At 38.6% G+C, this 27050-nt stretch overlaps 1 protein-coding gene across 2 annotated transcripts in view; it reads left to right on the forward strand.

The window, feature by feature from the left end:
• The window catches only part of ppp1r12c (protein phosphatase 1, regulatory subunit 12C), a 260970-nt gene that overhangs the window by 106128 nt on the left and 127792 nt on the right, over window positions 1-27050 (forward strand). For both annotated transcript variants that reach the window (XM_028813684.2, XM_028813686.2), the window contains exons 8-11: window positions 5724-5854; window positions 17115-17227; window positions 24615-24700; window positions 24900-25004. In XM_028813684.2, the coding sequence (XP_028669517.2) occupies window positions 5724-5854; window positions 17115-17227; window positions 24615-24700; window positions 24900-25004 (435 nt within the window). The remainder of the gene's footprint in view (window positions 1-5723; window positions 5855-17114; window positions 17228-24614; window positions 24701-24899; window positions 25005-27050) is intronic.

Here is a 27050-nt window from a genome sequence, read left to right on the forward strand (position 1 = left end):
CTACGAACCGATCGCTGTAAACAGAAGTGAAAACAAAATCAAGCCCAGTGCATTCTTTAACTGCCTTCCTACCTTATGCGTCCAGCTCACTCTCTTGCGCTGCCTGTGAGTGCGTCTCTCTCTCTCTCTCTTGCGCTGCCTGTGAGTGTGTCTCTCTCTCTCTCTTGCGCTGCCTGTGAGTGCGTCTCTCTCTCTCTCTCTCTCGCGCTGCCTGTGTGTGTGCGTCTCTCTCTCTCTCGCGCTGCCTGTGTGTGTGCGTCTCTCTCTCTCTTGCGCTGTCTGTGTGTGTGCGTCTCTCTCTCTCTCTCTCGCTGTCTGTGTGTGTGCGTCTCTCTCTCTCTTGCACTGCCTGTATGTGTGTGTCTCTCTCTCGCGCTGCCTCTGTGTGTGTATGTGTGTGTGTGTGTGTGTGCCGCGCTCTCTCTCTTGCTCGCTGCACAGGAAATGCACAGGGAGAGACAACATGTACAAACCGAAAGGGAAACTGGCTGGTTCGCATACCGAGTGTGTGGTCGTGAACCAAGGCAAAAATTTGGCGAACTTTTTGGTCGTAAACCGATTTGTATGTGTACCGAGACATTCATGAACCAAGGTTCCACTGTATTGTACTTTATAATTTCTCCCCACCCTCCCTTCTACATCTATAACTTCAGGCAACTACATAGAGTAAACAGACAAGCAGGAGTTAGGTTACAACTTTAAATAATTTACTATTGATAATATTCATAAAATAATAACAGTAAGCAAAGTACATTTGAATATTGGCAACCATACAACCTGATAAATGCTAATATGTAGTTTCAGGTGGCACACAGACTTTTTAGTTATTTAAAATGTCTTTAGTTAAGTCATCATTTTATTGCTTTATTCAGGACAGGCCGCATGCCAGGGGAGTGGTCTTAAACATCAAAACATTGCTGTTCTTATCAGTGATAGAACACTAATATGACATTGTTTTGTCTAAGTTACAAATAAAGATACTCAAAATATTTATCAACGTGTATACAAAATGTCACACCACAGCAGTTAGCAAACATTGGCAACTCTGTCTTAATTAATGACTTTTGTTGATTAATATCAATAATGCTAACATGCAATATCAGATGCATGCATTTTATTATTAAAAATGTTTAAAATTTGTCTTTGTTCTTCATTATATATTCTTCTGCCTTAGTTTGTAAATTTCTATTCGAAAAATGATGGTACAAAAAGCATGATCACCAAAACTTAAATTCTTTTAATGATGTCCTAACCTGAGAGAGAAACATTCTGTGTAGACGTCTTGTGCGAGTGGAGGGAGTGAGAAAAGGAGCACTTACCTGAGACATTCCCTTTTACAAAAATTCATTGACCAGGTTTTTGTTTTTTTTTTGCTTTTTTTCACTGAACACTTTCTGATTTGTTTTCACTTTTTTTTATTTAGATTGCACTTTTGCAGTAAAGGTGGAATAAGTTCTGACAGGATTATTCTTTTTTTCATTTTTTATCACACAAAACCTGCCATTTTTGATAGTGTATAGACGTTTTATATCCATTGTATATGATTACAGAGTTTTTTTTTATTTGTATGGTTTTGTATATCTTTTATGTACATGCGGACACGCACACTTATAAAGTGTAACTGTACTTCATTGGCAATTTCAAACAAATTTAGTCTGTACTGTACATGTCTATGAAATACAACACATTTATAAGAAAATCAAACAATAGAGTTGCCTTATTATTTTTAAACTTTAATTATTATACTCTGATAGCTAATTCAGTTAACCATGTACTCTGTAGTTATCCATTATATATTATTGTTTGAGGCAGAAAAGGTTTTAGTGGACAGAAAAGAAAGCTTACAATTATGCAAGCAAAGTTCAGTAGCACATACAAGAAATGAAAAATAGTACCAACATCCAAACTGCAAAATTAATTTTAATTATGTTGACATTATACAAGAAGTCTGCACAGTAATAGCACATAGAAGCAATTTTTGAAAAACCAAACCACAGTTAATGCAACATCGATAAATGTAAAGTAGAACAAGGAAATTTGTGCAGTTGTGCCTCACTACCTCAAATGCATGAAAGTGCGAAGAAACACAGTTGAAGTCAGAAGTTTTAATGCACTTCTTTAAAACTCACTTGATATCCCCCCCCCCACTGATTTTATACTAACAAACTATAAATTTGGCATATTGTTTACTTTTGCCCTGCACAAAGTAGATGACTTAATTTTTTCCAACAATGTTCACAGACAGATCATTTCACTTTTTATTGATTATATCACAATTCCAGTGGGTCATACTTTTACATATGTTTTGTTAACTGTGCCTTTAAACAGCTATTCCAGAAAATGATGTTAAACCTTAAGGCAATTAAACAATTACCTTCTAATAGCCAAATAGCCTGATTGGAGTCAACATGTAGATGTATGTTAAGGCCTACTATTAAACTCACTTCCTCTTTGATTGACATAATGGAAAAATCAAAAGAAATCAGCCAAGACCTCAGAAAATAAATTGTGGACCTCCACAAATCTGGTTCATCCTTGGGAACAATTTCTTGAAGGTTCCAGGTTCATCTGTATAAACATTAATATGCAAGTGTAAACACCATGGGAACACACAGCCATCATTCCACTCAGGAAGGAGACACATTCTGTCTCCTAGAGAAGAACATACTTTGGCACGAAAAGTGTAAATCAATCTCAGAACAACAGCAAACGATGTTGTGAAAGTGTCTGAAGAATCCAAGATCAAACTGTTTGGCCATAGTTACCCTAGTTATGTTTGGAGTAAAAAGGGTGAGGCTTACAAGTACACCCTCCCAACTGTAAAGTGTGGGGGTGGGAGCATCATGTTGTGGGGGTGCTTTGCTGCAGGAGGCACTGGTGTACTTCACGAAATAGATGGCATCATGAGGACAGAAAATTATGTAGATATATTGCAGCAACATGTCAAGAGCACAGTAAGGAAGTCAAAGCTCAGTCGCAAATGGGTCTTCCAAATGGAGGTGTTCTTGCGGTCATTGTCCAACATTGTGGTAAAATGGCTTAAGGACAACAAGGTCAAGGTATTGAAGTGGCCAATACTGACCTCAATCCGATTGAGAATTTGAGGGCAGAACTGAAAAAGAGTGTATGTGAGCAAGGAGGCTTACGAACTTGTCCCAGTTACACCAGCTCTGTCTGGAGGAATGGTCCAAAATTTCAGCAGTTTACTGTAAGAAGCTTGTGGAAGGCTACCCAAAATGTTAAAATAATTTAAAGGCAATGTCACCAAATATTAACAATGTATATGTAGACTTGTGACCTACTGGAATTGTGATATAGTCAATAAAAAGTGAAATAATCAATTTGTGAACATTGTTGGAAAAAATTACTTTTGTCCTGATGTCTTAAACGATATGCCAAATTTATAGTTTCTTAGTATAAAATCTGTAGAGGGGTTATAAAGTGAGTTTTAAAGAGTTCACCCTAAGTTTATCTAAATGTCTGGCTTCAGCTGTACATTGGCAAGGGAGTGCAGGAGTTTTCTGAAACAAATGAGGACAGATAATAAATTCATCATTGATCAGAAGTGCTCATGTTTTCTCAGTGTTACTTGTTATTTGAAATATTGTATTTGCTTATGAATACAGTGCTGTTTCCCCTGCTGGTTATATGTGTCATCAGTATAATGTTCATATGACCATTCTTAGGAGTTGTACAAATATATCAAACTTACCAATGTACAGTATATTATTTAGTTGTACTACCTTTCTATACCATCAACTATGATTTTTATCATTTATGCTGTATTATTTTAAACACTCATAGTTGGCAAAATCCACCTACTTCCATGTGATTTTGTTAGTTTGCAGAAGAGTTTTAAAATTTAAGCAGGTAACTACACAGCTTTTAGAAGGTAGTGTTTGCACTGGATAATGAAGCGATTTTATTTAATGTCTGTTAATGAAACTCAACAGGTCTTTTAAATATCATGAGTTTCATTTATATTTAAACCCCCAAAATAGACTAATATCCAATAGACTAATAGTCCAGCCTCTCTCAAGAGGAATGGTTCCAGAGCCCAGACCGTGCGTAGAGGTGAGCCCGACTATATTTAGCCGGTACCTCTCAACCTCACGCACCAGTTCGGGCTCCTTCCCCGCCAGAGAGGTAACATTCCATGTTCCAAGAGCCAGTTTCGGCAACCGAGGGTCGGAACGCCAGAGTTCCCGCCTTCGGCCACCACCCATATCGCATTACACCCAACCCCTATGGCCTCTGTTGCTGGTGGTGGGCCCACAAGAGAGCGGAACCACGTTGCTCCTTCGGGCTGAGCCCGGCTATGCCCCGTGGTTGAAGGTCCAGCCACCAGGCGCTCGCCAACAAGCCTCTCCTCCGGGCCTGGCTCCAGGGTGGGGCCCCGGGTACCCTTTCCTGGGAAAGGGAAACACCGATCCTTGGTTTAAAGCCATATGGGGTGTATCTGTCTGTTGTAATTAATATAGAGCGAGGGAGAGAGCACTGCTGATTTAATCAGTGTTAACATGTGCAATTAACGCATGAAAAATTTCTGCAGTTCATTTTTTTTTTATATGCACATTCATTTAATCCAATCAATTTTATTGCGCTTCACACTTAATAAAGCAGCACCAAATGAATCCAACTCTATTAACAGCACTTGATCATTTCCTGTGTTATTTTTTGATAATAAGTTCTAACAATGTTGGGTGCCCAAACTTTTGCTTCACATACTTTTTTTTTTTTTTTTGGCATTTTATACTTGTGAATGATGGAAATAAAAATGTAATGTTGCTTAAAATATTAAAGAAATGTGTCATCTTTAAGTTTATGCCTTTTGGTCGACAGTTCATCTTCTGCTCACTTAACTATTCACAGTAACAGACATTTTAAGGAAGGGTACCAAGGCTTTTGCATGCCACTGGACCCCCGTGACCCTGTGTTCGGATTCAGCGGGTTAGAAAATGGATGGATGGATGGATGTATATATAGCATAAAAAAGCAAAAAGTCCTCACATGTGCCTAAACCCATTAGCACAATTTAACACTTTTTTTTCTTCTTTTTTTGTCATAGACCGGTCCACTGTGATGGGTAGATATAATCAATATTGCTTATGTGCCAAAGGAGTGTCAAAATCTAATTTTTTTTTTTTTTCAGATACAGTATAATATCCTAAAGATTGCCATCATATTTTGAGCCAGTAAACCCTTTCTTCAGGGCTAGTAGTAGGAATGCTAATGTATCTGTTCTGCAAAGAATAACCAAATACAAAAATTATATGTTGTTGCAAGGCAGACTCAATATCTGAACAGGCACAGTTCCTTGTACTTTTTGAAGTACAATGCCTGCAAAAAGTATTTGCCACATACACACACATACCCCGAAACTTTGGTACACTTCGCATTTAATTGTTATACATCATTGAATTGCCATGGATTTAATTTATCTTTTTTATTACTAATCAGCAGAAAATTACTTTTACATGTCAAAGTGAACACAGATCTCTGCAAAATAGTATAAAATAATTACAAATAAGAAGCACAAAATAATTGATTTTATAAGTGGTTATTCTCACCAAGTCTTTAACCAAAAAATAAGTCCAATTTATGGTGGAAAACAAATTTTCTGAAACAATGAAATTTCAGTAGGTCCATTTATGAAGCTCAATAATTAGCTCTCTTGAAATTCCTTCCTTCATGTCTAAAGATATCTTTCTTCTACAATGCAGGACTTCAGTTTGTAGAATGAGCAGCAAAGAAAAAATTTCTGTCCAGGACCAATCTAAGGAGAGAAAAACTCTTGAAGTTATCTCTGTAGGAGAGGATGAAGGAAGCTCTAGTTCTGAATCTGAACGTTCCGGTATGTATTTGTGTATGCTGCTAAATGTACTACAGTTGATACTCATTTGGTTCTCTGGAGTAGTTTTCCTAACAGACAACTTGGTATGGTCAAAAGAATCCCGTTTTCTTTTTGATTTCCTTAATTCTTAATGCAGGTCTTATAGACCAAAAATACAGCATATTGCCGACTTTTTTAATGAGCATGTGAATAAGATGGGTTTGCATAATTTGCACATAGATGTTTTGCCTTGTAAGTATAACTTTTGTTTTGAAATTTACTTTCTTTTTGTGTCTAAAATGAGTTTGCAGGAACCTGTTCTGTGTGAAATGGTAACTAGTTGGGCTCCTGCTGTTTAGCTGTTATTAAATTCTTTTTCTTTAAGTAGCCTAACTTATTTCTTATTGGGCTTTATAGTTTATTAAAGATGATACGTGTGTGTACATTAGATTTCCTACAGTAATGATGGACTGTTGTTCCTGTTTGCTATGTTAAGCTGTTCCTGCCTTACTGTGGATTCTTAAAACTGTATATACCCATGCTACTTTGTCTCAACACGATAAATTGGCTAAAACACATTAACAAGAAAATAAATTTTACAGATTTACTTTTAAATGACCACAACATAATGTTAAGATGATTAAATGGTTATTATTCAACATTTTACAACTGTAAATTTCACTCAAGTTTTACATGAAAAATCTTACTTTCAGGGAATTCAAAAAAATATATATTTTCCCTTTCCTGAAGAAACTCATACATAGGCATTAAGGTTATTATTTAGATTTGCCTTAGAAACAAATTCAGGTGTTTAAACATACGTGTGTAAATACAAGTAACTTTAAGATTATGAAAAACACACAATTAATCAGCTGTGTCCTTTTTTTGACTAAAATTATATACAGTGGAACCTCAGTTCACGAATGTCTCAGTACACATACAACTCGGTTTACGACCAAAACGTTCGCCAAACTTTTGCCTCGGTTCACGACCACACACTCGGTATACGAACAAGCCAGTTTCCCTTTCGGTTTGTGCGCACCTGTTGCATTGTTCTCGGTCAGACGTGCGTGCTTGCACGTGCGTGCGTGCTTTTGCTGTGAACTCTTTGTGCTCTCTTTCATTTCCCTTCCGGTACGTGCGCGCCGATTACTGTATTTAAGCACGTGTTCAGCCTCTTCCTGTTCATTGTTCTCAGTCAGACGTGCGTGCTTTACCTGTGAACTCTTTGTGCTCTACAGTATTTCGGTGCTTTTGCAGTTAACCATGGCTTCTAAGCAAGTGAAGAGTGGTGAGAGGAAAGTGTTGCAATGTTACTTTTCTCTTTTTTTCAAATGTTTATTTTTTTCCATGTGCTTAAAACTCATTTAAAAAGAGTGTTTACAGCGATAGGGTTGTAATGCTATTAGCGTGAACTCCTGCAATGTTACTGTCTTGGTTGGCTTTTAAATAAAGTTTGGATTTGTTGAAATGTTCCTTTTTCTCCCCTGTGTTTAAAACTCATTTAAAAAAAAAAAGTGTTTATACAACGATCGGATTGTAAGGCTATAGTGCGAACTGCTGCAATGTTACAGAGAGAGAGAGGGCTCGCGTGCTTATGAGAGACAGAGGGGGAGGGGGCTCGCGTGCTGCAGAGAGAGAGGGGGGGGGGGGCTGGGGAGGCTCGCATGCTGCTGAAAGAGAGAGAAAGAGCCTGCGCATGCAGCTGAGAAGGGAGCCTGGGTGTTTGTGTCAGTGTTATTCAATGTTTTTACATTAGTTTACTATTACACTGTGCATTCTATGGTGTAATTAACTATATTTGTGCTTAAAAATCTTTAAAAAAAATATATATTTACATACAGTTCGTACAGTCTGGAACGGATTAATTGCATTTACATACAATCCTATGGGGGAAATTGCTTTGGTTTACGACCAGAGGTTTGGAACGAATTATGGTCGTGAACCGAGGTTCCACTGTATGCATTTACAGCCATACATAAAATGTGCGCTCAAGAATATCTGCCAAGCTTCATCAGGAAGAACAACAAATAAGTAGGAGTGGTAGGGAGGTATATTTAATGTACAAAAAAAACTGTTTTCTTTTATTCTAGCATAAATATATAAAACAAATGTTTTAAAAGAGTATACAGCGATCCCTCGCAATATTGCGCTTCGACTTTCGTGGCTTCACTCCATCGCGGATTTTAAATATAAGCATATCTAAATATATATCACGGATTTTTTGCTGGTTCGCGGATTTCTGCGGACAATGGGTCTTTTAATTTATGGTACATGCTTCCTCAGTTGGTTTGCCCAGTTGATTTCATACAAGGGACGCTATTGGCAGATGGCTGAGAAGCTACCCAACCAGAGCACGTATTACGTATTAAATAAAACTCCTCAATGATTTTTGATTGTTTGCTTTTCAATCTTTCTCTCTCTCACTCTCTCTGACATTCTCTGCTCCTGATGGAGGAGGTGTGAGCAGCGGGGCTGTTCGCACACTGGCCTAGAGGATACGGGGGCTCCTCTAAAAAATGCTGAAAGACTACCTTCACATTGCTCCCTTCCTTGCAGCTGCTTTGTCCGGCGGTGCTTCGCATACTTAAAAGCCCGAACAGACCTATTGATTTTTGATTGTTTGCTTCTCTCTCTCTCTCTCTCTCTCTCTCTCTCTCTCTCTCTCTCTCTGACATTCTCTGCTCCTGACGTGCACTTCTTTGAAGTGGAAGATATGTTTGCATTCTTTTAATTGTGAGATGGAACTGTCATCTCTGTCTTGTCATGGAGCACAGTTTAAACTTTTGACTAAAGGGTGTTATTTCATGTCTAGAGGGCTCTAATAATGTTAAAAAAAGTATTTAGAAGGCTGTAAACAGGTTTTCTATGCTCTAACTGCAAAAATATTCGATTTATAAGTAAAGAATCCTACTTCGCGGAAATTCATTTATCGTGGTAGAGTCTGGAATGGATTAACCGTGATAAATGAGGGTTTACTGTAACTGTTCCCATTCCCCTCCAAAATGGCTAGTCTTTAAAGGAAGTTTATTTTTCAAGTGAAAATTATTTTCCATAATCATGGTATATATTATGTGATCACCAGGGGGCATTGCAGCACCTTAAACCCAAGACACAACCTCATAAACACAAGCCCTGGTATAATAAAACGGTTTATTTTTACAAAATGTCTTACATAAAGGCATTAAACAAAGCATCAACCAACCACAGCACAATTATTCTATCTTGTACCTCTCCTCCCAACCTCCCAGGTCACCTTTGTCCTCCTTCCACCCAACTCCAACTCACCTGGTTGAGGATGAGTGGCTTCTTTTATGCCATACCCAGGAGTACTCCTGATGCTAGGACATAGCCTGATGGAAGTACTTCCGGGTCAGTCGGAAGTCCTAAAAAGCAGGGTTTGTTAATCACTTCAGCTCCATCAGGCGGCACCCACGGAAACCAACAGGGCTGCCTTATGAGAGTACAGGTTCTAGCATGCCCTGCTGGTATCCATGTGGGGATCCTAACCCAAAGAGGCTGCCACCTAGCATGTTGGGGGGATATGTGGTTTGCATATTACCACAACAGATCCACAGAGGATGCAATCACCTTGATCATTCATATGATACTGGCCCACCTAGACAGCAAGAGGGGGAGTTACACTTGAATGCTATTTATAGAGTCTATACAGTAGTTCTGCATTTATCACAATAATCCCTTCTAAGCTCAAGAACATGCATCTGAGCACTTCAGTATTCAGCTGAATTTTTAACTTCTTGACTGGCAGATGGTCCAAGTGAGTAGTCATACCTTATTGTCCCTCACTCTCAATGTAGGCAATATAATAAAATTAGCAGGCTTATCTGAATGAAGTGCAGTGTCTGTGACACTGGTGTCATAACAGCAGTCTACTCCTGAATGTGAGTAAGACAAAGCAGCTGATTGTGGACTTTGGGAGAAAACAACAGAGGTACTACCACCCCCTCAGTATTAATAGCACTCATTCAGAACTACAAACCTACAGTACTTTTGCCCACCCCAGTATATGCAGACACATACACACTCACCGGCCACTTTATTAAGTACATCTTGCTAGTACTGGGTTGAACCCCCTTTTGTCTTCTGAACTGTCATGATTGTTCATGGCATAGCTTCAACAAGGTGCTGGAAATGTTCCTTAGGAATTTGGTCCATATTTACCTGAAAGCATCCCTCGTTGCTACAGATTTGTCAGCTGCACATCCAGGATGTGAATCTCCCATTCTACCACATCCCGAAGGTGCTCTTATGAATAGAGATCTGTTGACTGTGGGGGGTCATTTGAGTACAGTGATCTCATTGACCTGGTCACGAAACCAGTTTGAGGTAATTTGAGCAAAGCTTTGTAACATGGAGCATTATCCTGCTGGAAGTAGCTATCAGAAAATTGGTACACTGCGGTCATAAAGGGATGGACATGGCCTGCAGTAATACTCAGATAGGCTGTGGCATTTACACAATGCTTAGTTGGTACTAAGAGGCCTAAAGTGTGTCAAGAAAATATACCCCACACCATTATAACACCACCAGCCTCTGAACCATTTCTTTAAAACAGGATTGATCCATGCTTTCATGTTGATGATACCAAATTCTGACCCTGCCATCCGAATTCCACAGCAGAAACCAAACCTCATGAGACCAAGCAACGTTTTTCTAATCTTATTATTATCATTGTCATCATCATATACATTGGGACTCCAGTAAAAATGCAGGAGACTGTTTTTTTTATGTTTTTAATAAAATATGCTTTACTTTAAAACACATTTTCATGTGGCAAACTAATATACTGTATACCATGACTGTAAAGAAATAACTTACACTTGAAAAATAATGTTTTCTTTGAACTCACCTGAATCTCTTCTTTCTAACCTCTGGAAATCCTCTTCTTACAATTTATTGTTTTGGAAACCCTCCATGTCCCTAATTAATGGATCATCAATTAGTGAGCCATTTCTTGGTTGGTGGGGGACTGAATGGTCATGGTCAATTGATCACTTCCCTGTATTTCTTTTTCTGCATGCCATTTTTCTTTACCCAATTTTCGATCTAGTCATTCACAAGGCTGTTTGTTTTTCTTTGGGGTTGGGGGTTATTTTTATCTTTGTTTTGCATACACCTACTCTTTGATTATGTAGCAATTAGAATAGAAAGCCTTTGTTGTTATTAAAAAAAATTACAACAAAATTATGAAAAAAGAATTAAATTACAAAAGGAATGTGGCAGCTTTAGAATTCTGAGACTTAGTGTCCAAGTTGTGATTTAAACCTTTTATATGGTGTCTGTTTTCCCTGTGTCTGAATGTTTGTTTTTTTATTTTCCCTCCCAACATTGCAAAGCCTTTCATATTAGGTTATTTTGTGAATTTAAGTTAGTCTTGAGTGTGAGTGTGTGCAGGAGTAACATTGAATTGGTGGTATGTCTATTATTGGATTGTGCCTGGTATCCAGTGCTGCCAGTATGTATTTCAGCCACCTGCAACCCTAGTTTGAATAATATCGTTCAAAAATTTTTTAAATTTTTTTTTTGCCTATTCTCACACTCATTAGGTTTTGGGGATATGCAGTTTAAAATTACAATTTGGTTGTTCCCAAGACTACAGTCCACTTCCTTCTATCTCTAGTTCTGTCACACTTCACTTGCTTTGACTGTCACTGTAGCCTTCCATTCCAAAAGAAACTTGGTTCCTGGCCACTGGTGATGGAGTACAGTAAATGTGCTGTCACAAAAGCAGATGTAATAAATCTTAATGTTTAGGCACTATTCAAATAGCAAGTGCCTTAAGCAAAACTAAATATAATGCAGCAATTCACCTCACAACATGGACTGTTCTATAAACAGATGAAGATCTGCAACAAATCAGACCAGGTGGTGATTGACATTTTGGTTGAAGTCTCTGCATTGAGCATTCTCAGTTTTACTTTCCACTCTTTCTCCTTTTTTTCTTCTTTTAAGCAGTTCTTTTTTCTGATCTTGTATAGATATAATTTTCCCAACATCAGCCACATTTAGCACTCACAAAATTAAAATCCTGTTAATATAAATCAGCTGCATTAAATCACACTTCTATCACAATAAATAGGGAAAAACAGTGAAGTATACTTGAATAATGTGGAAACAGTTCTGCAATGTAAATTTGATTTAACCAGTTCTTAACTCTTAGCACACAAAATATGCACAATCAATACCCCAGTCCAGCATTCTGGACTTGCTATAACCTAGACCTTTTTACATTTTGAACCTATACTAATTATAGTGTGAGACTATTCAGGTAATTCTTAAGCAAACGCAAAAGCATTAACAGATGAGGTACATTTTTCAGTGGCCTTACATAAGCTATTTTAATATAGCAGGTTGTTTTAGAATAGAGAAGTGCCCTTGTAAAAGTACGGTTTTAAACATGTTTTGGTCCTTCCTTCAACATGCACCTTGAAAGAGCCTTGATAATATGGACCCCAAAAACCCTTAAGCTTAGGCTGTTACAAAAACTGAGGAAAGTAACTGTTTCCCTGCAGAATCTCATTCACTTCAAGAGATGCAAAGAAGGCCATTATAACAAGCTGCATCACATTCTTGTATGACATATTGTGGTGATCTGCAAGGCTACAGAGCAAGTGATTAAAATTGCCCTGTTCTTACTTTGGTGTATTCTCCCATCCATAAAAATATTCCAAGTTTTATTACAATATTCGATGCCATATCAACAGACTAGCAAAAGATTTTTACCATTTCTTTTTTTTATATATATATTTTATTGATTTTATTAATCATTCCATACAAATAGATCAATTTTTACAAAAAATAGGATTGAAAACAAATCAACCCCCGCCCCTGAGAAAGAGAGCATGGCCAACAGAGTAAAACTTAAAGCTAGTAAAAATAAGTAAATCGATGAGTTTAATAAGAGGATCAAGATTAATGGAGAAGAAAAAGAAATGGGAAGGGAATCTGCTTCCTCAGTGCTTTAAGAGCTTAATCTAAAATGTTATTGATTAGATCCTGCCAGGTTTTGAAAATGTTCGGCACAGATCCTCTAAGTAAGAATTTGATTTTTTCCAATTTCAAATAGTATAAAACATCAGTTACCAACTGACTTAAATGAGGAGAGTTAGGATTCTTCCAGTTGAGCAAGATAAGTCTACGTGCCAATAGTGTATTAAAGTCCATCACAGTTTGTTTGTTCTTCTCCACTTTTAGCCTATCTGGGAGTACCCTAAACACAGTTGTTAATGGGTTAGGAGGTATTGTTACGCTAAGGCTGTCTGAAAGGCATTTAAAGATTTTGGTCCAAAATGATGTTAATTTGGTGCAGGCCCAAAACATGTGACCCAGTGAGGCTGGAACTTGATTGTAGCGTTCGCAGGTTGGATTTTGCCCTGGAAATATTTTGGACAATTTTAAATGAGACAGATGTGCTTGATATATAATTATAAGTTACATGTATAACTATATGTATATATCTATACATATATATATATATATATATATATATATATATATTTACAGTAATCCCTCGCTATATCGCGCTTCGCCTTTCGCGGCTTCACTCCATCGCGGATTTTATATGTAAGCATATTTAAATATATATTGCGGATGTTTTGCTGGTTCGCGGATTTCTGCGGACAATGGGTCTTTTAATTTCTGGTACATGCTTCCTCAGTTGGTTTGCCCAGTTGATTTCATACAAGGGACGCTATTGGCAGATGGCTGAGAAGCTACCCAACTTACTTTTCTCTCTCTCTCTCTTGCGCTGACTTTCTCTGATCCTGACGTAGGGGGATTGAGCAGGGGGGCTGTTTGCACACCTAGACGATACGGACGCTCGTCTAAAAATGCTGAAAGATTATCTTCACGTTGCTACCTTCTGTGCAGCTGCTTCCTGAAGCGACATGCTGCACGGTGCTTCGCATACTTAAAAGCTCGAAGGGCACGTATTGATTTTTGATTGAAAAACAAACTCTGTCTCTCTCTCTCTCTCTCTCTCTTTCTCTCTCTCTCTCTCTTTCTCTGCTCCTGACGGAGGGGGTGTGAGCTGCCGCCTTCAACAGCTTTGTGCCGCGGTGCTTCGCATACTTAAAAGCCAAACAGCCCTATTGATTTGTTTCCTTTTCTCTATCTCTCTGACATGCTCTGCTCCTGATGCGCACTCCTTTGAAGAGGAAGATATGTTTGCATTCTTTTAATTGTGAGACGGAACTGTCATCTCTGTCTTGTCATGGAGCACAGTTTAAACTTTTGAAAAAGAGACAAATGTTTGTTTGCAGTGTTTGAATAATGTTCCTGTCTTTCTACAACCTCCTGTGTTTCTGCGCAAATCTATGACCCAAGCATGACAATATAAAAATAACCATATAAACATATGGTTTCTACTTCGCGGATTTTCTTATTTCGCGGGTGGCTCTGGAACGCAACCCCCCGCGATGGAGGAGGGATTACTGTATATATCTATACATATATATGTGTATGGTTGAAATAGTTTACTGTCAAATAATGCAAAGAGTACGCAACACGTGTTTCGCCCTAATTCTGGGCTCATCAGGCGTACACACTCCACTGCACTCCCGAAACACGTGTCGCATACTGTTTGCATTTATTTGACAGTAAACTATTTCAACCATTCTATGATCTGCTCCTCACAAACTGAGGGCACCGTGGCGGATGTTAGCAGATTGCTGGCCTACCACAAGCGTTACCTGGTAGGTAACCACCCATACAATCAGATTGTGACACAGACTACGAATGCCGTGAATACATATATATATATATATATATATATATAGCCTTTGCTCAATACTTTGTCGATGCACCTTTGGCAGCAATTACAGCCTCAAGTCTTTTTGAATATGATGCCACAAGCTTGGCACACCTATCCTTGGCCAGTTTCGCCCATTCCTCTTTGCAGCACCTCTCAAGCTCCATCAGGTTGGATGGGAAGCGCCGGTGCACAGCCATTTTAAGATCTCTCCAGAGATGTTCAATTGGATTCAAGTCTGGGCTCTGGCTGGGCCACTCAAGGACATTCACAGAGTTGTCCTGAAGGCCACTCCTTTGATATCTTGGCTGCATGCTTAGGGTTGTTGTCCTGCTGAAAGATGAACCGTCACACCAGTCTGAGGTCAAGAGCGCAGTGGAGCAGGTTTTCATCCAGGATGTCTCTGTACATTGCTGCAGTCATCTTTCCCTTTATCCTGACTAGTCTCCCAGTTCCTGCCGCTGAAAAACATCCCCACAGCATGATGCTGCGACCACCATGCTTCACTGTAGGGATGGTGCCAGGTTTCCTCCAAACGTGACGCCTGGCATTCACACCAAAGAGTTCAATCTTTGTCTCATCAGACCAGAGAATTTTCTTTCTCATGGTCTGAGAGTCCTTCAGGTGCCTTTTGGCAAACTCCAGGCGGACTGCCATGTGCCTTTTACTAAGGAGTGGCATCCGTCTGGCCACTCTACCATACAGGCCTGATTGGTGGATTGCTGCAGAGATGGTTGTCCTTCTGGAAGGTTCTCCTCTCTCCACAGAGGACCTCTGGAGCTCTGATAGAGTGACCATCGGGTTCTTGGTCACCTCCCTGACTAAGGCCCTTCTCCCCCGATCGCTCAGTTTAGATGGCCGGCCAGCTCTAGGAAGAGTCCTGGTGGTTTCGAACTTCTTCCACTTACGGATGATGGAGGCCACTGTGCTCATTGGGACCTTCAAAGCAGCAGATATTTTTCTGTAACCTTCCCTAGATATGTGCCTCGAGACAATCCTGTCTCTGAGGTTTACAGACAATTCCTTTGACTTCATGCTTGGTTTGTGCTCTGACATGAACTGTCAACTGTGGGACCTTATATAGACAGGTGTGTGCCTTTCTAAATCATGTCCAGTCAACTGAATTTACCACAGGTGGACTCCAATTAAGCTGCAGAAACATCTCAAGGATGATCAGGGGAAACAGGATGCACCTGAGCTCAATTTCGAGCTTCACGGCAAAGGCTGTGAATACTTATGTACATGGGCTTTCTCAATTTTTTTATTTTTAATAAATTTGCAAAAACTTCAAGTAAACTTTTTTCATGTTGTCATTATGGGGTGTTGTGTGTAGAATTCTGAGGAAAAAAATGAATTTAATCCATTTTGGAATAAGGCTGCAACATAACAAATGTGGAAAAAGTGATGTGCTGTGAATACTTTCAGGATGCACTGTATGTGTGTATATATAATATATATATATTTATATAATATAGGCATTGCAACTCATTGATGCTCTTGTACCTCTGGAAGTAGCAGCAAACATTTTACCTTATTCTATAGGCATAATGAAACAGGATTTAAATTCACTGGATGGAATGAAACATTTTCTGAAAGGCAAGGTGGAAATGTGTTGTACTACTTCAATTAAAAATATCAAACAACTGCTAAGTTCGTCAGAACTGATGAAAAATACATAATACTTTATGCATAGGTACAGTACTATGCAAAGGTCATAGTTCACCCAAGAAAATTGTTTTTAAAGCCAGTTACTGGATCAGTAAGTGTTTGTTTGCTCATGAAAACCTTATATAATATTAACTGTTGCTGCAGTATAAAATGCTATTTTTATCTTTTCCAAAAATATATTAATATCATATGAAATTGATATTGGATGATAATTTATACTATATAACAATACAGATTAGGTTCTATCAAGGCACCCAACAACTCCAAACAAACTAAAAAAACAAAACAAAATCAAGTCCTATTTAGAGTGGAAATCTACAGATGATATACTAAGAGTATTAGAATAGCCTCCTTGAAGCCACAACCACATAATTGAAGCACTGTGAAATCACTTGGACAGGGAAGAGAGTGAAAGAGCAAAAAGTAACTAAAGTAAAAAGAAGAGTTATGTCAAAATTTACTCCGCAACACTATTAAAATATTACACACCAGCATACCAAAACAATTTTCTTTAGTTTTTAATTTAAAGCGAGTACATTGAAAAAGCTGATTTGTTTTAAAAATTAAGCATTCTTCTTATTTTTATTGTTGTACAAATATTTATTTGTTTTTTATATAATCCTGCATATTTTCACAAGCAAATAAACACTTTCTGCCCAGTTAACTAGCTTTAAACATGTTTTTTTGGTGGCCAAAGGGATTTTCACAATACTGTATTCAAATACATTTACACAATATATTGTAATGTTCATTTTTCGTCATTAGATAAGTTGGTTATAAGGTGGTTGTATGCCAGTTAACAGTTGCTGCTCATCTATTGATTCTTTTTATTATGTTGCCTAGAAAACTGCACACAACAGAACCCAGAGGTGAATGGATCTACCTCACTCAACACATGTGCCTCTTCCACCTACAGTAACAGCAGTAGTTGCACCGATGCATCTGCCACAAAAATGGTAAGTGATACTTTTCCGTTTCTAAAGGTTTATTTCCCTTTAGCATTTAACACATCATGTACTTCGAAAATGTCATAAGAGCTTCCCACTATGAAAAAAAAAATTCATTCTCATGCAAATTCACCAGGCAAGAATTTCCTGTCCTCTGCTGAAGCTCGGCCAGGGACCGCTGTTCTTAATTTAAAGGTGGCAATAGACTTTTGAGAGAGTTTTCCACATTGTCTCCAGCTTTTTGTTCTTTTTACTACTATCAGCTGACATGAGTTTTTTTTTAATATTTAACTCCTAGACGTTGTCACTCATGGACACACTGGTTATCACAGTGAAATATGTTGTCCAAGCAAGCCTGGCAATTGTAAAAATTATTTTTTATTTAGCACCTTGAATGTGTATAAAACTTTGTTTATTTCATAGACAAGTAATTTAGCTTGCTCAGGGCTTGCGTGGATTACAGTATTTGTAATTGCAGAGCTGAGCAAGATATAAGACATGGGAATCTTAATGTGACTCATAAAAATATCAAAACCTTTTTCAGAAAAAGTTTAAGCAAATTAGGAATAACAACATAAGGATGGAATCTGCTACTAGGTACAGATACATAGCAGATAGCTGGAAACAATACATGGAAACTTTATATAATGATAAGGAAATGGATAGAAACATAATATAAGAGCAAGATAAAGCTGACATAGAAGAGATAGGTGTTCAAGGTCTGAAAGATCTTTGATAAAGCATTTAACAGTAGAATCCCTGAAGCCTACGAAAAAACTCGTAATCTCGGGCCACCTTAAATTCCTTCGAACGTCGTCAGCAGCTCCCTTGTTTTCCAAATCTGTCATGCAGCACAGGCAGCAGCAGCCTACTATCCTATCCCTTCACCAACGCAGCTCAAGTCGCATGGAAGATTCTCAGTGCTCAAGTCTGTTTAGCTGCGTGTGAAGTGCCTGGAATTGTAGAGTGTAAATAATATATAGCCATTTCATACATTTCATGTGTGTTCCATGTGTACAACAATCTATGTAAATATAGGATAACAGGAAATGCTAGGCAGGAATTATTGAATACACAACTAAAACAGAAATGTTTTTCGTGTTTTAGTAACAATTGACAAAATTCCCAACCTCTTGCTGTATCCAAGCAGTGCCATCTTTCACCTTTACACCTGGTGCAGCTGCATTGTTCCTATGTGTGATTGGACATTTCTTGCGGCAAGGGCTTCTGTTCTCTTTCTCCGATGTAGAACCCTCATCTGAGTTCACCTCTGCTATAGTACGTTTTTATTTGAAAACAAGCAGTGTCAGGTCATGGGGAGCGTGAACGTGACTGTGAGAATTAAACTGAGTAAAAAAAAAAAAAAAAAGGCCTTCTTTTACAAGTACCATAAATTTGCACTGGCTGTTACAGACTCCAGTAAATCAAATGTATGTTTTCATTCTATAATAGTAACAATAAGAGCAACTCATTACTCAAAACGTTAAATATAGGAAGGGCCCATAATCAAACCCGCAACCTCTTGATTATGAGTCAGCAGTTCTTACCTCTGCACTACCCAAGCGGTCGTGTCAGATTTGTACCCTAACCCCATTTCTTTTTCTTCAGTTATATTCTTGAATAAAATCACACTTGTTTTGTAATACAGTACTTGTACCTTTTGTGAAAGTGTTTATTTGATATTTGTACTTCAGTCTTCACACATTATACTCTTCATGTCTACATTTTGTCATGTATTACTAAAACATAAAAAGCCTTTCTGTTTTAGTTATGTTTTCAACAATTTCTGCCTTGCATGTGTTGTCATCCTACATTTACATAGATCGTTGTAGACACGGAACACACATGAGATGTACAGTGCATCCGGAAAGTATTCACAGCACATCACTTTTTCCACATTTTGTTATGTTACAGCCTTATTCCAAAATGGATTAAATTCATTTTTTTCCTCAGAATTCTACACACAACACCCCATAATGACAACATGAAAAAAGTTTACTTGAGGTTTTTGCAAATTTATTAAAAATAAAAAAATTGAGAAATCACATGTACATAAGTATTCACAGCCTTTGCCATGAAGCTCAAAATTGAGCTCAGGTGCATCTTATTTTCTCTGATCATCCTTGAGATGTTTCTGCAGCTTAATTGGAGTCCACCTGTGGTAAATTCAGTTGATTGGACATGATTTGGAAAGGCACACACCTGTCTATATAAGGTCCCACAGTTGACAGTTCATGTCAGAGCACAAACCAAGCATGAAGTCAAAGGAACTGTCTGTAGACCTTCGAGATAGGATTGTCTCGAGGCACAAATCTGGGGAAGGTTACAGAAAAATTTCTACTGCTTTGAAGGCCCCAATGAGTACAGTAGCCTCCATCATCCGTAAGTGGAAGAAGTTCGAAACCACCAGGACTCTTTGTAGAGCTAGCTGGCCATCTAAACTGAGTAATCGGGGGAGAAGGGCCTTAGTCAGGGAGGTGACCAAGAACCCGACGGTCACTCTGTCAGAGCTCCAGAGGTCCTCTGTGGAGAGAGGAGAACCTTCCAGAAGGACAACCATCTCTGCAGCAATCCACCAGTCAGGCCTGTATGGTAGAGTGGCCAGACAGAAGCCACTCCTTAGTAAAAGGCACATAGCAGCCCACCTGGAGTTTGCCAAAAGGCACCTGAAGGACTCTCAGACCATGAGAAAGAAAATTCTCTGGTCTGATGAGACAAAGATTGAACTCTTTGATGTGAATGCCAGGCGTCACGTTTGGAGGAAACCAGGCACCACACATCACCAGGTCAATACCATCCCTACAGTGAAGCATGGTGGTGGCAGCATCATGCTGTGGGGATGTTTTTCAGCGGCAGGGACTGGGAGACTAGTCAGGATAAAGGGAAAGATGACTGCAGCAATGTACAGACACATCCTGGATGAAAACCTGCTCCAGAGCGCTCTTGACCTCAGACTGGGGCAACGGTTCATCTTTCAGCAGGACAACGACCCTAAGCACACAGCCAAGATATCAAAGGAGTGGCTTCAAGACAACTCTGTGAATGTCCTTGAGTGGCCCAGCCAGAGCCCAGACTTGAATCCGATTGAACATCTCTGGAGAGATCTTAAAATGGCTGTGCACTGATGCTTCCTATCCAACCTGATGGAGCTTGAGAGGTGCTGCAAAGAGGAATGGGCAAAACTTGCCAAGGGTAGGTGTGCCAAACTTGTGGCATCATATTCAAAAAGACTTGAGGCTGTAATTGCTGCCAAAGGTGCATCGACATAGTATTGAGCATAGTCTGTGAATTCTTATGTACATGTGATTTCTCAGCTTTTTTTATTTTTAATAAATTTGCAAAAACCTCAAGTAAACTTTTTTCACGTTGTCATTATGTGGTGTTGTGTGTAGAATTCTGAGGAAAAAAATGAATTTAATCCATTTTGGAATAAGGCTGTATCATAACAAAATATGGAAAAAGTGATGTGCTGTGAATACTTTCCGGATGCACTGTATGTATTCCAAATGACGATATATTATTTATCCTCTACAATTCCAGACACCTCCAACCCCCCAGATAAACAGAGTTGATGTCTGAGAATCTTCTGTGCGACTTGAGCTGCGTCCATGGGGGTATGTGATAGCAGGCTGCTTGGGCTGATTGACACATTTGCAAAACAAAAGACACTAATGGAGAGGGTCATAAATTAGGAGATTCTTAGAAAAGCAGGGGAGGTATGGAAAATATGGAAACATCTGGGATCTCATGTATAAACTATGATTACACACAAAAGTGCTGCATACGCCCATTTCCACGCTCACTTCGAGATGTATAAAGAGTAAACTTGGCATAAAGCCACACAGATTTTCATGGCAACCTCAGACTGTGCATATGGAAGTTTTTGCTCAGTTCTGCAATGTGGCATCACCTACCGTCAAAGCAGTGGTACTGTTTCTCTGTGGTCACCCTTTTTTTTCAGATTCATATCAATGAAGCAATATTTATCAAATACATCTAAATTAATTACATATCATTGCCAAATTTAATTCACTTGATTGTAATCATTCTGTAACAATATAATGGTGCAAGGAATGGCCAAAACTATTCCAACTCTATAGCTGTTTTAGTGTTATTAGAATAAAAAGCAAATAGAAGAATTAGAAGAGAGCGCATATTTAGAAGTGAAGCTTTTTGCAGAACTGGTGCCGGCTTTACAAAGGCAGACTTTAAGGAATTGTGCTCTACCTGCTCCTTTGCAAATTCTGTCCACCTTCGGGTTTTTAGCTACAGGAGCTTTTCAAGGTGAACTTGCTGACCGATAGGATGTTTCACAAACAACACTGAGTCGTGCCATTCCAGCTGTGTAGGATGGTATTATCCGCTTTTCATCCAGATAGATAAGATTTCCTTACACTGTGGTTGAACTGGCAAACAGGAAAGCGTAATTTCCAGCAACGTCCAGTTTTCCAAATGTAATTGGAGTGGTCAAATGCACGCACATTGATATTGCAACAACACTGGACAAGTTTCATCAGTTAGGGATGAATCACCAAAAGAATGAGCTGGCATTACATCATCTATAGCAGGGGGATTATAAAAATGGCAGTTCTACACAGTCACAACTAGTTTGGTAAATGGCAATCTGTCCTTTTAAGCATATTGAGTCACATGAAAGAGCCATTTAAATAAAGAACAGAGAATCTGTCCGTCGTGGCGCTTGGTACCAACATTGCACTATAAAGGTGCCTTCAGAGAATAAATTTGCTTACGTAAATAGAAAGCATTTCCACTCTATTAATGTGTTTCTCTGTAGTGCATAGAAAGTGTTGCATTGTATATGTATGTAACATGCTGCATAATTTGGCACACAATTCTGGCTTGCATACCACCTGAAGAGATGTGGTATGATAACCCTGAACCACCAAATGATGAATCAAATTGGACAGCTTTACAACTTTGTTTAAATGTACAGTAATCCCTCCTCCATCGCGGGGGTTGCGTTCCAGAGCCACCCGCGAAATAAGAAAATCCGCGAAGTAGAAACCATATGTTTATATGGTTATTTTTATATTGTCATGCTTGGGTCACAGATTTGCGCAGAAACACAGGAGGTTGTAGAGAGACAGGAACGTTATTCAAACACTGCAAACAAACATTTGTCTCTTTTTCAAAAGTTTAAACTGTGCTCCATGACAAGACAGAGATGACAGTTCCGTCTCACAATTAAAAGAATGCAAACAAGAGAGAGAGAAACAAAGTCAAAAATCAATACGTGCCCTTTGAGCTTTTAAGTATGCGAAGCACCATGCAGCATACTTAAAAGCTGCACACAGAAGGTAGCAACGTGAAAATAATCTTTCAGCATTTTTAGACGAGCGTCCGCATTGTCTAGGTGTGCGAACAGCCCCCCTGCTCACACCCCCTACGTCAGGATCACAGATAGTCAGCGCAAGAGAGAGAGAGAAAAGTAAGCTGGGTAGCTTCTCAGCCATCTGCCAATAGCGTCCCTTGTATGAAATCAACTGGGCAAACCAACTGAGGAAGCATGTACCAGAAATTAAAAGACCCATTGTCCTCAGAAATCTGCGAACCAGCAAAAAATCCGCGATATATATTTAAATATGCTTACATATAAAATCCGCAATAGAGTGAAGCCGCGAAAGGCGAAGCGCGATATAGCGAGGGATCACTGTAATTGGCAGAATGTAAAAACAGGTAATTGGATGCAGCCTTTATTTTTTAACCAATTCATTTAATTTGTGGTCACTGTCACATCGTACAGCCCTTATATTGCTTAGTTCATTGGCCACATCTCTTACAGCAACCACTATTGTATTTTGTGACTCCAGAACAGGGTCCGTGAGCACACAGCCAGATGGTTGCCCAGCGGTTTCTGAGGCAGAGGTGTGTGTGCAGCCAGAGCCCAAAGATGTGCTAGGCCTTCAGCAGCTTCATTGCCCCCTTGGCATGGGGTCAGCATTTGTAATATTGTCTTAAACAGAGAGTGGGCTGTGACTCACCTTTTCATGTTCACTGTGATATCTGACCACTTATTTTTCGTCTCAGGCGCTGCGCAACTTTCTGAATTTGAACATTTGTTTACTTTAATTCCCTGTCTATTTCATGTCCATCACACACTGTGTAACTTAAATGATACCTTGCTATTGTGCTCTGAACCTCAAGCTAAGAAATTTAGTGTATTTTTTTTAATTCAGTCAAAGTAGCTAATTTTATTAGCTAGATGATAATATTGCTAATAATAATAATAATAGTAATTTAAAAATCAAAATCAGACAATAGCTAGCATCTACCTGAAGTGTTTACTTAAGTGTTTTTTCTATCATTAACTGTTGTCTAAAATATACAGTGAGTACATCCACATTGAATTGCAATTCAGATAACAAGCAGAGCTTACTATCTGCCTGTAGACTACTTTAGCAACCTAAATACACAGTGGGAGAAACACAACCCCTTACAGCTACATGTTTTCATAAATTGCAGGTTTAAGAAATAGGATTTGAGTTAACACCAGGGTGGACGTCCCTCTAAAATCTGGTTAAGGACTACACCAAGTCAAGTTCCATTTGTATAGTTTGACCACATCTAAATACAGTACATCCATCCATCTCCGAAACCAGCCCAGAATAAATCACGGTCCCTACATTGCTATTCTAACAGTATCAGGGACAAGTCAGGGTCAAAACCTGGACAGGAGTCAGTTTGTCACTCTCCATACTCCAACATTCACCCACTGTCACTCATACATATGCATGTGGTACATATGCATATATATCAGATGTGGCGAGAAAGCCTTGCAAACTGGAGAAAGAACAAGCAGATATTGGGAGATCATGTAAACTATACAACTATGAACTGACTAAGATTTCCACCCTGTCTCCTGGAGGGTTCTATTCAATAAGGGCGCGCACAAAAAGGCGAGCTTCAAAAGGGCGACCTCAATTGGGCGTGGCGAATAAAGGCGAGCTTCAAAAGGGCAACCTCAATTGGGCGCAGCGAATAAAGGCAAACCAACTATGTGCAATGCCACGTAGATATTTTATTTTTATCTATCTATTAATGTCTAAATTATCTACGAACGCCTTTATTCACCGCGCTCAATTGAGGTCGCCCTTTTGAAGCTCGCCTTTATTTGCGCGCTCCTTTATTTGCCACGCCCAATTGAGGTCGCCTTTTTGTGCGCGCCCTTATTGAAGGATACCCTCCTGAAGCTGTGTGAGCAAGCAGTGCTTACCCCTGTGCCAGCATGATACCCTAAATCCAACATGCGTTTGAAACATTGGATTGTTTTATTTGTTATTAAACTTATTCTGCTTTACTCTATATTATTAACATTAAATTAAGCTCACACTGTATACCAGATTTAGTTTATATATATTTTTGTCTTGTGTCTCAGATTAAGGAAAACCAGGAAGCCAGGACTGCAAGAGTACAACCTACCCCAAGCAGGAGGATATTTTGCCAACAGAACAGTGAAAACAGGTATATACCTACAGTTCTGTCTCCAACACTTCAATGGCTTGATTATACTCCTTCTACATACATAAATTGTACTAGTAAGAAGGAAATGCTTTTGGAATGGAAGTTGTGAAGTAACAAGTCAGTCTAATTTTGCCTTGATCTTGTGTTATGTGGACTAGTCATAGTTTGCTTTTGCTTTTTTTCATATATTTATTTTTAGCTGTGAGGGACTGAAAAGTGATGTTTATTCAAGTATCCAGAGGTCTACAGGAGATTCAATCCAAAACGTTCAGTCTCCCACCAGTGACGGAATGGAACGGCGCAAGTTAGTCCTTTGCTTTCAATGATCCTTTATCAAAAGGTTTCCCTGCTGCTAATCATTTGCAGATTGCAGTTTATTGTACCGTTCCTTTTCTTTTACTTTTATTATTTTCTCTTGTCTGTTTTCTTCTTATGCTTCATTTTAGCTACACCATGCCTTTCAGTTTCTTTTGTTAGGCCCTATTCAGCATAAGTATATTTATTATTGAATATTTTGAGCCATTTGCCTTATTACTTGTGCCTTTCTATCTTTATACAGTATTTGAACTGCATATTATTTCTAGATAGTTTTGGATACTTAGGGAAATACAAATAAACAACCAGAAGTAACCACATTACGCGATAGACCTAAGCCATGACAGAAAAAAGAGAGCCCCGATTTCTTCTGTACCTCATGAAGATGATGTTTTTTAGAATGTGGTAGAAACAGACCAATGGAATACAACACTTTTCAGTGAGATAAACTAATTACTAAGTTTTTGCTGCTTGATTGGTAAACATTTATTCAGACCCACTGTATAATAACAACTCAGTTCTGGTGTTTTTTAGTTTCAATGAACAGACTTTAAATCACCTTTATAACATTTTATGTCCTATACTGTCCCCTTTGCACAGACCAGCGCTGTTAGAACACACAGTACATCAGGCTTTTCTTTTAACTGCATTCTTGCATTCCTTCATATTTGTGTTTTCCATGCTTTATTCTATTTTTTCAATAAAAATCTTTTGTTTTGGATTTCCACATTACAATGCCTCTGAGTGCTTTTTCTGTTGCCTTTAAAAAAATGAACACAGTAGAATACCCCTCTCAGGCACAAACTATTTTTAATGACCCATTGTATTTACAGCATGTTTCTGCATATTTATTCTGTTGTGTTTTTATTTCTGTATTTTTTTTAACTGCTTGTTTCTTTGTATTTAATTTAACTGTGAAACTTTTGTTATTATTTTTGTTATTTATTTAACTTTATTTACAAAGTATATAAAAATCTGTGTGACAGTTACAGGAATGTACAAAAATTGAATTTAACGGATACTGACATACTCTACAGTAACAAATAATAATCCTTCTACATTCCAAGAGACTGTGTGCAGTAGAACAAAATTCCATGGTGTTCTTCGAGCAAAAGAATAGAAAGGCTAATGCCTTTAAAATCAAATGTAAAAAAGGAAGTGGATGTGATTCCTTATTAGATATTTTTCCAACTATTAATATTTTATATTTCATATTGTCAGTAAAGCCACAAAAAGCCATAGCAAGGTTTGGGGCAGCCGCCCATATATTTGGTTACCTGGCTGCAAATTGTTGTTTAAATGATAGCACTGCTGTGCACAAAACCGAGTCCAAAACAAAACTGAGGGAATAGGGAAAAGGTGGAGGCTTTTAAAGGGGAAGACAGGAAGTGAGATCAAAGGGGTTGGGCTCATGAAGGTCTTCAGCCATAGGTTCGAGCCCAGAGGTGACATCACAGAGCCGGCAAGGTCTCCGTCCATAGGCTCGGTCCCGGGTGGAATCTCCCATGAATGGTCTACAGGAAAGGGAGAAAAAGAGTCCGTGCACTCTGCCACATCCCGGTATGACTCGGAACTGCCCTTACTCAAGCCCTTTAGCTGCCTCCCATGCACACGTGTGTGACAATATATATTTCGGTGTTTTAATAGTGTTGAACACATTTTACTTGTTTATGAAAGTTTTACCTTATTGTGAAAAGAGTATATTAATCAAATATATACCTATGTCACCATACATTAATGAATTTTAAGCAAAGATTTCTATATATAAAGTTTATTTAAAACTGAAACACTGTTATTTCAATTACTGGTTGACAACCATACTAAGTGCAAAAAGGGCTTATTTCATAAGGGCTCACCACCAATAAATGTAAACGTTATATAACAGTGTTCCTGAACTGTGAATCCACAATCTTACCATGGAAACTACAAAGACATTTGGAGTTAATTTTCACATGTGGTGATGTGAGCCTTAGGTCTTTCTATAATAATATGGTTTTATCTTTAACATAAGTCAAGGAAACAAAACATATATTGC

The sequence above is a fragment of the Erpetoichthys calabaricus genome, chromosome 11 (genome assembly GCF_900747795.2).
Source record: "Erpetoichthys calabaricus chromosome 11, fErpCal1.3, whole genome shotgun sequence".
NCBI classification, from domain to species: domain Eukaryota; kingdom Metazoa; phylum Chordata; class Cladistia; order Polypteriformes; family Polypteridae; genus Erpetoichthys; species Erpetoichthys calabaricus.